The sequence below is a fragment of the Penicillium cinerascens genome, assembly GCF_028974065.1.
Source record: "Penicillium cinerascens strain IBT 15544 chromosome Unknown scaffold_4_segment0_segment1, whole genome shotgun sequence".
NCBI classification, from domain to species: Eukaryota; Fungi; Ascomycota; class Eurotiomycetes; order Eurotiales; family Aspergillaceae; genus Penicillium; species Penicillium cinerascens.
Genome location: NW_026695298.1, coordinates 3,597,879 through 3,611,445, shown reverse-complemented (window position 1 = coordinate 3,611,445; position 13,567 = coordinate 3,597,879). Strand labels below are relative to the sequence as shown.

General features: G+C 51.4%; 9 protein-coding genes across 9 annotated transcripts; 5 read left to right on the top strand and 4 right to left on the bottom strand.

The window, feature by feature from the left end:
* Positions 1 to 203: 203 nt before the first annotated feature.
* N7498_010485 (putative quinol monooxygenase) lies at positions 204 to 551 on the top strand (the record flags this gene model as incomplete). The annotated part of the gene is made up of 1 exon (XM_058457541.1): positions 204 to 551. The coding sequence occupies one exon, from the start codon at positions 204 to 206 to the stop codon at positions 549 to 551; it is 348 nt and encodes a 115-aa protein (XP_058304440.1).
* A 426-nt stretch (positions 552 to 977) lies between these two features.
* N7498_010484 (uncharacterized protein) lies at positions 978 to 1,700 on the bottom strand (the record flags this gene model as incomplete). Its single annotated transcript, XM_058457540.1, has 1 exon — positions 978 to 1,700. The coding sequence occupies one exon, from the start codon at positions 1,698 to 1,700 to the stop codon at positions 978 to 980; it is 723 nt and encodes a 240-aa protein (XP_058304439.1).
* Positions 1,701 to 2,605: 905 nt separating this feature from the next.
* On the bottom strand, positions 2,606 to 3,328 carry N7498_010483 (YdeI/OmpD-associated family protein; the record flags this gene model as incomplete). Its single annotated transcript, XM_058457539.1, has 1 exon — positions 2,606 to 3,328. The coding sequence occupies one exon, from the start codon at positions 3,326 to 3,328 to the stop codon at positions 2,606 to 2,608; it is 723 nt and encodes a 240-aa protein (XP_058304438.1).
* A 665-nt stretch (positions 3,329 to 3,993) lies between these two features.
* N7498_010482 (mitochondrial 54S ribosomal protein bL27m) lies at positions 3,994 to 4,821 on the bottom strand (the record flags this gene model as incomplete). The annotated part of the gene is made up of 1 exon (XM_058457538.1): positions 3,994 to 4,821. One exon carries the CDS (start codon positions 4,819 to 4,821, stop codon positions 3,994 to 3,996), a length of 828 nt encoding a protein of 275 aa, XP_058304437.1.
* Positions 4,822 to 4,995: 174 nt separating this feature from the next.
* Positions 4,996 to 5,452, top strand: lcl2 (the record flags this gene model as incomplete). The annotated part of the gene is made up of 2 exons (XM_058457537.1): positions 4,996 to 5,173; positions 5,259 to 5,452. 2 exons carry the CDS (start codon positions 4,996 to 4,998, stop codon positions 5,450 to 5,452), a joined length of 372 nt encoding a protein of 123 aa, XP_058304436.1.
* Positions 5,453 to 6,036: 584 nt separating this feature from the next.
* N7498_010480 (scramblase family protein) lies at positions 6,037 to 7,765 on the top strand (the record flags this gene model as incomplete). The annotated part of the gene is made up of 3 exons (XM_058457536.1): positions 6,037 to 6,401; positions 6,458 to 6,629; positions 6,695 to 7,765. The coding sequence occupies 3 exons, from the start codon at positions 6,037 to 6,039 to the stop codon at positions 7,763 to 7,765; spliced, it is 1,608 nt and encodes a 535-aa protein (XP_058304435.1).
* Positions 7,766 to 8,017: 252 nt separating this feature from the next.
* Positions 8,018 to 8,622, top strand: N7498_010479 (E2 ubiquitin-conjugating protein UBC7; the record flags this gene model as incomplete). The annotated part of the gene is made up of 2 exons (XM_058457535.1): positions 8,018 to 8,267; positions 8,369 to 8,622. 2 exons carry the CDS (start codon positions 8,018 to 8,020, stop codon positions 8,620 to 8,622), a joined length of 504 nt encoding a protein of 167 aa, XP_058304434.1.
* A 318-nt stretch (positions 8,623 to 8,940) lies between these two features.
* N7498_010478 (uncharacterized protein) lies at positions 8,941 to 10,478 on the bottom strand (the record flags this gene model as incomplete). Its single annotated transcript, XM_058457534.1, has 7 exons — positions 8,941 to 9,408; positions 9,470 to 9,541; positions 9,598 to 9,678; positions 9,734 to 9,820; positions 9,891 to 9,999; positions 10,054 to 10,120; positions 10,202 to 10,478. 7 exons carry the CDS (start codon positions 10,476 to 10,478, stop codon positions 8,941 to 8,943), a joined length of 1,161 nt encoding a protein of 386 aa, XP_058304433.1.
* Positions 10,479 to 10,961: 483 nt separating this feature from the next.
* On the top strand, positions 10,962 to 13,273 carry N7498_010477 (terpene cyclase/mutase family protein; the record flags this gene model as incomplete). The annotated part of the gene is made up of 3 exons (XM_058457533.1): positions 10,962 to 11,165; positions 11,217 to 11,680; positions 11,737 to 13,273. 3 exons carry the CDS (start codon positions 10,962 to 10,964, stop codon positions 13,271 to 13,273), a joined length of 2,205 nt encoding a protein of 734 aa, XP_058304432.1.
* Positions 13,274 to 13,567: the final 294 nt, after the last annotated feature.

Here is a 13,567-nt window from a genome sequence, read left to right as displayed (position 1 = left end):
ATACCTTATCTATACAAAATGACTCATGTTGACACCCTGTCCCAATCGGGCTTAGAGTTGATCTCGAGCGCCCTATTTAAATCGTGGCATAAACCGTGGCATCAGGATAAATATAGCCCTCAAGAAATCCAAAACCCTCCTTTTACCCATTGAACCATTGAACCATTGAACCACATTCAAATCCTGGGAACAAAAACCTCAAAATGACCGACCTCGACCACGGAGAATTCCTCACAGAGCAACCTCCAATCCCCGAGGAAGAATTCGTCGTCTTCGGCACCGTCCACGCCTACCCTGAACACGCAGATGCTCTCGAAGCAGTTTACGCCGAAACAACAAGACTCGCCGAATTTGAACCCGGCACGATATATTACTGCCTTGCCAGAGATGTCAATGATCCCAATATCTTCCATTTCTATGAGCGGTATACGGGGAAGAAAGCCTTTGATGATCATAATTCCCAGCCGATTATTCAGAAGTTGGTGAAGGATAAATTAATGAAAGGTGTTAAGGCGAAGTTTATGAAAGCTATTGCTCCGGCGTCTGTTTGATGTTAAGGATGAGGTTCATGTACCTGGGGGTCCATAGAGATCAATTATCTATCCTCCTATCGGCAGATCAATATCTTCGGTTTTCTCGCTGTCTCTTTTCTCAAATCTCTTTGCAAATACAGTGATCAATCACTGAAAATATTTCCTTGTAAGCTTTGAAGCCATGATTAAGAAAGGTCTCTACATTGCTTCATTCAGTATCACCGTTGGAGATGCTAGGATACATGATACATTTGAATACTAAGAAGCTTCTTCACCGTCTTGCACGTCGAGTTCGTGTTTACAGGTGGATTTCAGTGAACTGATTTGATTTGTATTCAAAGATGAGATGCGGGTTTCTAGAAATTCATAGCTGGCGCGAGGCAGTCTTTTCCCGCGACTATGTCCAAGGACTCCCGACGAGAAGGGATCTTCGCCATCAGGCTTTTAGTCCATCGCCCGTCTCCAGAAGTCACTATCGTTGTCAATGCCGTAGTCATCGTCAGAAGAACCCAGGTCCTCCTCGCATTCCCAGATATCATCCTCGTCCTCGTCTTCCTCGTCTGCCACATGTTCTGGCCATTTGATAACCCATCCATAATTCAGCATTTCTCTTCCGATATCAGTACTCGGTCCATATGGACCAGACTCAACAATTATTTCTTGAAGAGATGGAATTTTCTTCAAATGTGCGTCAACCAGGGCCATCACCTTAGCGAGGATCTCTGTGCTGTGAGGTGCGCTGGGACTGAGCATCCTCATACTTATGCTGTATGAAGACATTATGAGTGTCTTCAAGTTGGTGCAGTGGTCCTGGATCGCTGTGAGGATGCGAAGACTGTCGTCCTCCAGGCGGACATCGTCGTAGTGATCCTGTAGATGAGGAAATTCGATACGGATAGACTCAAGGTGATTCGCATTGGTAAGGCCAATTTTGTCAAGGAACTCGGTTATATGCTCGGGTGCATCGGCGATGAAGTTGAAGCGATTGCAACCATAGAGTATTGATCTAGCCTCGTGGTGGATCATTCGGTTCACGCGAAGGAGACCGGCTGCTATGTCCCGGTACGTGCCCATACGCCAGAGGTTGATGTTCCTGTCCCGGACTAGGGAATACTTGTAGATTTTGTTGCGGATTTCGCCGGGGAGAGTGAGGAAGTTCGTCGGCATGGTGCCGGTTACGGGACTGCTCATTCACAGCCCAAAGAATCCGTTGATCGTGGTATTGAGAGATAGGGAGAGAGCAAAGATAGATGGTGTATCTGTCCGTTGAGGCGAGCGAGCGAAAACGAAGGAAAAAAAGCGGCAAGGTCAACCAAGGAAAGGTGATCGAGCTCCCAGGCAATATCGGAGAGGAAGCAAATGCGAAAACAAACGAGGCCAAGTGTGCCGGAACCACGCAGCCAGGGAGACTGCAGTGGCCCACACAGAAAGAAAAATGGAGCAAGCAAAAGAGACTAGTAGAAAGGAAGAGAGACGGAGAGAGAAGCTACTGAACTATCATCTACAAGAGCGGTGGTCAGCTGATCGAGCTTAACAGGCCTGAGGCTACGTTACCAATGGGACTTACAGGTGCTTTATAATTAGGACTGACGATGGTTCATATACTACAGCACATATGTTATGAGAAGTGGCCCTCCCGCTTCTATAAGCGTGGAGGTGGGTGAGCGCAATCGCTGAATATTGTCTCCTTCAAGGATTATATCAGCCAAGCAGTGTCGAAATTTGAAATGATAAGTACCCTCATATTTTCCTACACGTCACTCAAGATGGCCGCCTTAATTCCAGAGCCTAGGAAACCGAGGAACTGGAGTTTCCAGATCGGTCCTGGTAGGATTGGATTACGCAAATCCTCAGATGTATTTTTAGAAGTCAACATTTAAATATCCAGAAGTATGTAGCGCCAATATATGAAACCAATTGAGAACTGATAAACAGTTTTTGCTTTAACATATGTGAATTTGAACCGCTGCCCACGTTCATACAGTGAGTATCTGGGCTTTTCGCAGCAGAAGACACCTGAAATGCTGATTATATTCGCCCACTCCGATGTCATTCGAGTGCCTTTGTGGTCATCATTGATTAAAATCAGGATCACTTCGAAGTCCACGGCGTCTTGGCTTCGTTGCTGCCTTTTTGACATCCCTTTTCTCGATCTCTTCAATTTTGCCATCTTTGGGTTCTCCTTTGCGTTTCTTTGTGGACTTCGTAAACGTCGTTGGTTTCTTTTTCTCGGCGAGCATCTGCACCAAAGTCTCAATCTTCCCTGGCCGCGCTGTCGGGGTAGCAGTTTGAACACGCCATAATACCGCATACCGATCAGACTTATTAAGAGTCTCCAAAAACGTGGATGCATCCGGCACCTCCTTCAATGCAGCAGCAAAATCATCAGGGATGGCAATAGTTGACGGTCCAGCATAAGCGCGATCCCAACGCCCATCAGCTTTAGCGGCTTCGACAGCAGCTAACCCCGCAGGGCGCATTCGACCCGTTTCAATCAACTTGGCGACTGTGTTGACATTCTTCTGAGACCATATACTCTTAGCTCGGCGAGGCGTATATCGCACCAACCACCATGTGTCGTCGATTCCTCTCACCCAGCCGTCGATCCACCCGAAACATAGTGCTGTTTCTACGGCCTCGGCTGCTGTTACTGACGGGATACCGGAGGACTTTTTGGCAAATTTGAGGTAGAACGCGGGGGCTGTTTTGTGCTCGCGCTCGAAGAACTCTTCTAGTTCTTTGGTAGTTGGGAAGGCGTATACCGGGAAGTCTGTTGGTATTGGCTTTGAGGACATTGAGAATGGAGCTGGAAAGTGAGAGGTGTATCTGGTAGTAGGCTTCCTTATAGTATAGGCTCGGCAAGGAGGGAAGAGACTCGGTCGTAGGAAGACAGAATTCCGAGGAAAGGTGAGGCCGAGGAAGTTCATGTCGCCAAGGCGGTTATCAAGACTGCAACGCAACGAGTTGATCCCTGCGTTTGGGCGGGGATCCGAACCCCATCCCACCCATCAGCACAAGATCGGAATGAGCAATCTCCCATGCCTCTTAGTCCTATCACTACAAAGCATTTGAATGCGATGTAATTTAGAAGGTTTTTAATTCTCGATCAATTGTTTAGAGAAGTGGCGGGTATGTCTGGAAGTCTATACCCGAAGATCAACGAGTGGGTCTTGGGTCTATACTCCATGACAGCAATATTAGCCTGGTAAACGCTGCACATGTGGCATCAATGACCCAAAGCCAGCATTGAGGCAAGGACAACAAATAATCCAACGAAAACAATGGCTCAGGTGGGAAATCCCCGGGCAAGAGTCTAGGTACTTGCCATGTATGTTGATCTTAGATGAAGAATGATTGGAGGGAAAGATCTTTGAAGATTCTATTGTACATATAAACACCAAAATAAAACTTCGTATCGCTACAAAAATCCGATATCCACGGATGACACCATCATGCGCCCTTATTTGGCCTTCTTCGAGGCCTTCTTCTTGCCCTTCAGACTCTTCATCTGAGCAGCGCGTTCAGCACGAGCCTGTCGCTTCCTCCACGCAAGCCACCGGTTGCCGCGGTCATACGGCTTGGCGAAGATTCCGGCCTTCTCAGCAGCGCGACCAATGATCCAGTTGGCCTCACGGTACATGTAACCAGGGCGTAGCTGAGGACCAACTTCGCGGTCGACAGCCTCCACGGAAGCAACCTGGGTGTTGTCCGCGTTGACACCGGCCACCGAAACCGTGAGATCCGACTGAACGGCGACGGGCTCGGCGCGCGGGATGCCAACCATGTTCAGCTTCCGTCGGCTAGGTGCATTGCGCGGGTGCGGGAGCTTCTCATCCTTCTCGAAAACAATTCCGATATACCGGCGCTCCGGGTGTCGCTCGGGATCAAGGTAGTATCGAACATAGCCGGCCTGGGTGGCGTAGATTGTGTGGTCACGGCCCATTGCGCAATTCTCGCCGGGGAACCATTTCGATCCGCGCTGCTTGAAGATGATGCACCCGGGCACCACGTATTCACCGCCCGTGCGTTTCGCACCGAGACGCTTGCCGGCAGGATCACGCGAGTGTCGATTAGCAGTTCCTTGAGAGGCGTGCGAGGCGAATCGGACTTGTGAGAAGGGGAGGAGTGGGCGAGAGATGGAGGGCGCGGCTTTCGGGATTGTCATGTTTGCGGAGAGGGTGCGTTGGAAGAGGGATTGCGGTTGGTAGGCCTGCTGGGCCGATCGGAGGGAGGGAGCAAATGCCCGTTCCAGCGCCCGAAGGGGCGCCAGCAATCTGGGCTGCAACATTGTTGGTTGGGGTTTTGGGATGCGGAAGTCGAAGCTCAAGGGGAACTTTTCTCGGAGGTGAGGCTTGGCGTCACGTGTGCGGGTAAGCTGGCTTCATCTATAGGCCACTCCGCCAGCTTCCTCGAGCCATTCCCCCATTTGGCTCGCCATAGCCTGCAAACTGAATCTGACACCATGTTGCGCAACTGGGTTTCTACGATATGGGCTCTTGTCCTGATGGTGTCCGTTGCCCAGGCCCAGTTCAACTTCTTCGAACACATGTTCGGCGGCAACCAGCAGCAGCAACAGCATCAGCAGGGTTCTCAGAACGTGCCCAGCGACAGCGGTCGGTATCAGAGCATGTGGCGCCAGGGTAAGTTACTATTCGTGTTATATTCGGCAGATCCATCCCTCCTCAAGTCGCGATTGTTCGCTGATCATGACTGTCCTTTCTGCAGCGCAATGCAGCGACTATCTTTGCCCCGGAACCCTCGCGTGCGTCAGCGTCCCACATCACTGCCCATGCGCACACCCCGATGTTGAAGAAAAGGTCGAGCTCGGAGAAGGTAGCGCAATCTGCGTATCGAAGGGAGGGTTCAAGGCTGGGGAGGCGACCCGAAAGATTGAGCTGGCCCGCAAGGGTCTCCTGTGATCAACTGCATTTTATGGGAGCGTGTCGTTTGGTATATACTCTGCATCGCACTGGTCTGGCAGTGTCCTGGAACTGAGCTGGATTGTGTGGCGCCGGATTGGATTATGACCCGCCACTTTCCAGCCCATGTTCCGTACTCTTTTACTCATTCAATTGGATAATGTAAAAGCTTTGGAACAATTTGGTTATAATAAAGCCGTCGAAGGCCTCATGTTGAATCGAGCCTTATTCGTTCAATACATGTAACAAGGCCACTCATGTAGCCACTTACAAATTAATGAAACGCCCACTGTGCGATGCGACGAGCTCAAAAGTTGAATGGCAATGTAGTCTCGTGACTAAATTAGAATCTACTTGACGATTAGAATTGCCAGATCTCGTGGAACTATCGAGTAGAAAGTGTCTTGGAGAGGCGGCTGATATAGAGCCCTCGCTATCTCCGTTTTAACCCCGCGGCAGACTTCCGTCATCCCAAAGTCATGGTTTCTCTGTCACAACTCGTCTCTTCCGCAACGCCACCCAACATCCCTCGAGCCAGCATATTTATCTGTATTCAGAGCGCATAAAATCCTATCCCCACCATTATGTGGACTGCCAGGCTTCGACAGCCGTCGCTGTTGTCGCCACGCGCGATTCCGTTCCGTCGACCACTGTCGAGCCTCCGAGGCAACAACACTCATCGTGGCCCGCGCAACAGTATAAAGCGACCGGAGCGTATCGAACCGATACAGAAAGCATCAAAAACGCCAGAGCAGCCTGAATCTGCCAATTCCGAAGCTCAAGATGGCCCCGACCCGAATTATGACCCTTCGCAAAATACCCTCCTCTCTCCCGTCCATCTCCCAGAAGATCCCCATGCCGTCCTCAAGGAGAATCACCCTGCGATCAGCATATTGGCAAACTCTGGACTAGTGGTTCAGCGTCAACTTGAAATGATGAATGTGATGATGTGAGTTAGATGCATCTGTGATAGAATGCAATAGGGCTGATGCTAATTCTGGGCAGTGGCTTCGAACAAGCGAACAAGTATGTCATTATGGACGCGATGGGTAACCACGTCGGTTATATGGCAGAGCAGGAGAAGGGCATGGGCAATGCGATGGCGCGCCAATGGTTTAAAACCCATCGAAGCTTCGTGACGCATGTGTTCGACCGACACGAGAATGAGGTGCTTCGGGTACGTCGAGCGCGCAAGAGAACATACATAGAGGATATGGTGGGCTGATTTCTTATAACTTGTAGTTCAACCGTCCGTTCTCTTGGATCAACAGTCGAATCCAAGTATACGACCCCCTCGACCCTTCTGCGAGCAATTACTCTTCTTCGACTTCTCAACACACCACGACTCCCGGGTCTCTCGTCCAGACTGATGCTGCTACTCGCGTATCTCCACTCGGATTCGACCAAATGCGAATCGTTGGCGAAGCCCAATCGCAATGGGCACCCTTACGTCGGAAATACAATCTCTTCACATACCATCAGTCCCCGAACCCAGCAACAGATATGGCCACTCAGAAGTTCCCACTGGATAGCTCCGATCTATCGAAAACACAACAGATGCAACTAGCACAGACGTCCAAGCAAGGCCAGGGCGAATTTAATCAGTTCGCATACGTTGATGAGCCTTTGCTATCCTGGGACTTCTCTTTGCGCTCTGCTGACAACCGACTGATCGGATCGGTGAATCGTAACTTTGCTGGTTTTGCTCGAGAGATCTTCACCGATACCGGTGTCTATGCATTGCGAATGGATTCGGCTGGATTGGGTGTCTTGCAGGCGCCGAATGAAGCCAATACGCCAACCGGGATGACACTAGACCAACGCGCAGTGATGCTAGCTACGGCAGTGAGTGTGGACTTTGACTACTTTAGCCGTCACAGCGGCTCAGGTGGATTCGGCTTCATGCCTCTCTGGTTCCCTGGCATGGGCGGTGAAGCTGCCGCTGGGGGTGCTGCTGCTGGAGAGGCAGCCGGTGGTGCTGCCGCTGGTGGTGCTGCGGCCGGCGAAGCTGGTGCGGTTGGCGAGGCAGCTACGGGTGCAATTGGAAGGGCCGGTGCTGCCGGTGGCATGGCAGAGGGCATGGCCGCTGGAGCCACAGGTGCGGGAGCTATGGCTGGATATGAAGCAATGCAAAGAGGCATGTCGGGCGACCAAAGCAGCCAGTCAGCGTACCCAGACCAGCAATCGCCAGGGCAGCCAGAGCCATACGAAGATGCTTGGCCTCAAGAGCAACCAGATGACCTCTGGGGCGAGGATGAGGACCCTTGGAGCGATGGAGGGGACGGTGGAGGAGATGATTTTGACTTTTTTTAGTAATTGCCAGATAATGGCCAAACGCTGTACGATAGAATTAGAATAACCATTGCCCATATATTGTTTGCAAGACGGGATCGGCCCGCGGGGCGATCTCGTCGACACAGTGACGCACCCCGCGAACTCCCCATCTTTCCGTTGCTTTGACTTCCAACTTCCAACTCCCACAACTCCTCGCCACTCACCCCTGCGGACCGCAAAACTACTTGATAGCCTCTGACGGATCAATAAACCCCGAATCCATTCCGAGCCATGGCCTCCTCCGTCGCGCAGAAGCGATTGTTCCACGAATACAAGAACCTCTCAACCAACCCGCCCGAGGGTATCACCGCGGGCCCAGTCTCCGAAGATGACATGTTCTACTGGGAAGCCCTGATTGAGGGCCCTGGAGACACACCATTCGAGGGTGGTGTCTTTGCCGCAGAGCTCAAATTCCCCAAGGACTACCCGCTGAGCCCGCCGACTATGAAATTCGTTGGAGGCGGGGTGTGGCACCCAAATGGTGAGCGCTTTATCTCCAGTCTACCCCAACTTGGTGTCCAGGCCAATGTGACAATTCCTGCGCATACCTCATGCTAACTTAATTTTCTTTGCTCTCGCTAGTCTACCCCAATGGCACAGTCTGCATTTCCATCCTGCATCCCCCCGGTGATGACCCCAACCACTACGAGCACGCCTCCGAGCGCTGGTCGCCCATCCAGAGCGTCGAGAAGATCCTTATCTCCGTCATGAGCATGCTGGCTGAGCCGAATGACGAGAGTCCTGCCAACGTCGAGGCCGCTAAGATGTGGCGGGAGCGCAGACCCGAGTACGAGCAGAAGGTCCGCGATGAAGTGCGGAAGGGGCTGGGATTGTGAGAATGACAAGACTTTGAAGCATCTTACAATTCAATGGTCTCTTTTTGATGATTGGCGTCAAGGGGTGCGTTAATTTGTCTTTTCTTGCATGGCTTGGCTGGCGATAGTTTCTTCCTTAACAGCAGCTCATTTGTATGTAACATCTCTCAAAGAAAACGAGAGTCTACCCATTTTTCCAGATCCTTTTCTGATTTCGGTGGTTTTCAATGCTTTATTTATATTCTATACTGTGGTGTACTGCATAAACCCTTGTCCTCTGAGGGGCATACCCCCTGCCGATGTCCCTACGAGCCTTCGCCATGATATCAATGCATCGCCTCATTCCTGTCGAAACATTCTCCTATCAATCCACATCTCCAGACCACCTTCTCGATCATACATCAATTCAATCTCCGCTTTGATGTTCAGCATCAGCATGCGTTGCAGCTCCATGCGCCATTCTGCCTCGGGCCCATCATTGGCCAATACCGGGTTGTTGCGAAGCATGGCGACGATTTTCTTGCGGTCTCGAAATGTCAAGGTGAGAAGGCCGTCACTACCGGAGGCTGCTGAAGTTGTTATTGCGTCCGAAACTTTGAGACCAAGCCACTGTAAGTTCGGAATGTTGAGACTTGCGTTGTCGTGCAAGTGTGCCAATGACCCGTACTTGTATGTCGACAAGATCCCTATTCCGTGTGGATCTCCATCTACCAGAGCATAGAAACGGCGCGGGATTCGGTCATTTGATGTTGCATCGACGAGCTGTCGGATAAACTCTCGTGTACGGATGTCGGGGTATCCTTTGCCCTGGGATTGTTGTTAACTACCTGTGTTCGGGACAACCAGCAAAGGAAAAGCTCAAACTCACAGTGATGAGAATTCCTTGGCCAGCAACTGCCTTGATGTGATAATTGTTTTGCACGAGTCGATGAAACACGGCCTGGGTCGTCGCATAAGTTTTGGTTACTTCATATGCGAACAGCTGGTCAACCGTACCTCCTTTTCGATAACGAGCACCCAACGAGTAGCTGAAATGTCAAACTCGTCACCTTCTTGAATTCGAGGAACCAAGGTATCCTGGATCGATTAGATTATGGCCCAGGCATGATAAATCGTTGCGCTGAAAGCTGACCTGGGAGCTAAATTGAGCATTGACGACGACATGCGAATCACGTTTCAAGGAAAAGCACCCTGTTATCAAGCCTTTTCCCGCAGCTTCCTGTGAGAGTGCACGTGTGTTCAGCAAATGCCCTCTTGGCTCTCACTGTCGCTTCATAGCGGAGACTCACAACATTCAGTGCTCCGCGATCAACTCCAATTGTATAAGCAAGCTCATCTATCACAGTATCCACCGTGTCCTGGGAGCGAAAGTATGCTGGGTCGATGTAATAAATATCCCTGGGAAGTATCAGAACGAGATCGGCCTCAAGTTGGACAACACTCAGAACTCACCTCTTGGAGACCCATTGCCCCGTCCGCACTGCCTGGTCAATGATGGCAAGGATCCGAATGATGACAGCTGTAGAAACAAATTCGTTTAGCATATTTACACGGCATTGAAGCACTGCAGTTCCAAGCGATCACAAGCACAGAAGCGTACTGAACTTCCACGACTCATACGCCGTTGCTCCAGGCCAGGAGTACGTGCGATGCATCTCCACATTCTGCACGGCCTCAAGAGCACCGCTGCCTCGATTGATAGTGCAGTTTGCCGGCGTGGCTCTGCATCGTATCGCGATGCAGGGCTTCGCTTCGGCTGGGGACAAGGAAAGCTGATCGACAAGTGCTGTGAGAGTACTGTCGATATATGCGCGGACCGAGGCTTGTCGATCCTGTTTTGGAATCGCTGTCCGCGGGGAACTGGCGCTCGGTGCCATTGGTGTGTCATGTACTGGCGAAGGGACGAGATGGGCGTTGGTCCAAGTGGGTGACAGTAGATACTGGAGACAACGTTTGTACTGCACGTAATTGATTTTCTACTCTCGGGAAGTTCAATATTGTCATACTCTCGAAACACACCTAAATAAACAAAATTGAGTTTCTAGTGGATGTATTGGGTCAACCTCAGAGCCATGGGCGCGTGGTGTGTGTCGGATGGCGTTTTATATCCGCACCCCACACCCACCACCCGCCTTCATTGACTTCAGGAAATAGCCAAAGCATAATATTATGCAAAAGAAAACACCGCCAGTTCCTTCTAGTGTTTTTTTATTCCAGTGAAATCACATGGAAGACGGCGCGTTCTTGGTTGTACACCGCAGTCTTGAGACTGCTGACTCATCTTCCCCGGGTGCTCCTGATCCGCGTTATCGATAGCTGGGGCTCCAACTTCTTCAATTGTCCCCAGACCTCAAAACAAAATGGCTTCACACATTGGCCCATGGCGAAGTGACGCCCAGGGCCGTCTGTCGCCCGATGAGAATGGCGACCCCAAGACTGACTACACTCGCTGGCGATTGGTCAATGAGGAAGGCCGCCAGACTTGGCGGTATCTCGAAACCGATGCTGAACACCACGCCTGGCCGCAGTCAATTGCTGATAAATATCATCTCGGATTGCCGACTGTATGATGCCTGAATCACGTTTGGTTTTCCGTTCCTAATTCGCTTTTACAGGGCCTTCCAGAGCTGCAACATGTCAAGACTCCTCTTCAGGCTGCCGAAAATGGCCTGTCCTTCTTCTCGCATCTGCAGCTGGAGCCTGGCAACTGGGCTTGCGAGTATGGTGGTCCTATGTTCTTGCTGCCGGGTTTATTGATCACTTGGTACGTGACCAACACGCCCATTCCTCCGGAGTATACGACGGAGATCAAGCGCTATCTCTTTGCTCGCCAACACCCGGAGGATGGCGGCTGGGGTCTGCACATTGAAGCTCACAGCTCTGTATTTGGTACTGCCATGAACTACGTGGCATTGCGTCTGGTCGGTGTCAGTGAAGATGAGCCTCGCATGGTCAAAGCACGTGGTCTTTTGCACAAGTTCGGAGGTGCTATCTACGGGCCTCACTGGGCCAAGGCCTGGCTCAGTATTCTGGGAGTCATGGATTGGGACTGTGTCAACCCAGTACCTCCTGAGATTTGGTGAGTAGCTTGGAATACCCATTCAGGAAACCGGATTTCTGACTGACTGTTCGCAGGCTTCTTCCTGACTGGGTTCCCTTTGCCCCGTGGCGCTGGTGGATCCACATCCGCCAGGTCTTTCTGCCTCTGTCCTACATTTGGTCTAAGAAGTGGTCCTTCCCGCTCAATGACTTCACCAAGCAGCTTCGTCAGGAGCTGTACACTCAGCCTTATGACTCAATCGATTTTTCTCAACATCGCAACTCCATCCACTCCGCCGATAACTACTACCCCAAAACATGGATTCTGAACGCCATCAATGAGGCTATGGTTCGGGTCTGGAACCCCTTCCTCCGCATTGGCCCCATCGTCAAACGGGCTGAGGATTGGACCTGGGAGTTGATCCGCATGGAGGATGAGAACACCGACTACGCGGGACTGGGACCCGTGAACAACCCGCTGAACATGGTTGCCTGCTACATTCACGATGGTCCCGACAGTTACTCCGTTCGCCGTCATCGGGAGCGGTTGAATGACTACATGTGGATGAAAGGCGAGGGAATGTTAGCCAACGGAACCAACGGTGTTCAGGTCTGGGATACAACCTTTGTCACGCAGGCGGTTGTGGTCGCCGGTCTGGCTGATGACCCCAAGTGGCGGCCCATGTTGACCAAGGCTCTGGAATTCATCGACGACCATCAACTGCGGGAGAATGTGCCTGACCAGGAGAAATGCTACCGCCAGCACCGCAAGGGCGCTTGGCCTTTCAGCACGAAGACTCAGGGATACACCGTCAGCGATTGTACTGCTGAGGGCCTCCGCTCCACCATCCAACTCCAGGAGATGCACAACTTCCCCAAGCTGATCTCTCTGGAGCGTTTGAAGGATAGCGTGGACTGCCTGCTGCTGATGCAGAACCCGACCGGTGGCTTCACCGAGTACGAAACCACTCGCGCGTCGGAGAAGGTTGAGTGGCTTAACGCCGCCGAAGTCTTCGGTGGAATTATGATCGGCTATGACTATCCTGAATGCACCACAGCATCCGTGACTGCCTTATCGCTCTTTAGCAAGTTCTACCCAGACTACCGCGCCGATGAGATCCGTATCGCAAAGAAGAAGGCCGTCGGGTATATCAAGCGTGCTCAGCGCAAGGACGGCAGCTGGTATGGCTCTTGGGGTATCTGCTTCACCTACGCTGCCATGTTTGCCCTGGAAAGTTTGGCTAGCATCGGTGAGACCTATGAAACCAGCGACAACTCTCGCCGGGGTTGCGACTTCCTGATCGAGAAACAAATGGCCGACGGTGGCTGGGGCGAATCGTACCTCAGCAGCGAGAAGCATGTCTACGTTCAGCACGAGAAATCTCAAGTTGTTCAGACTGCTTGGGCTTGCCTGGCTCTCATGGAGGCCCAGTACCCCCACAAGGAGCCTCTAGAGAGGGGTATCAAGCTGTTGATGGCTCGCCAGCAGCGCAACGGCGAGTGGTTGCAGGAGTCGATCGAGGGTGTCTTCAACCAATCCTGCATGATCTCGTACCCCAATTACAAGTTCTATTGGCCGATCCGGGCTCTTGGCTTGTACAGCAAGAAGTTTGGCAATGACGAGCTTCAGTGAGCTTTACGTTTAGCGAATCCAATGTACATCAACCTAATAGTCAATCATATCCGAGCTGCTTTCCATACCATTAAGACTCCTCTACTGCAATACCCGGACCGAACGGGGGCCAAAAACGGGTCCCAACGAGGAGGGGTTGACAATTGACACGCTGACAATCAAAGAAACGATTCCTTACCCATCTGAACACTCGTGGCAAACACCCAAGATAAAATGCCAGTTGTTATCTGCCACGGTTCCTACCATATGTACTATGTACCATGTATAATCAGCCCCACATCAGGACCGGAGCTT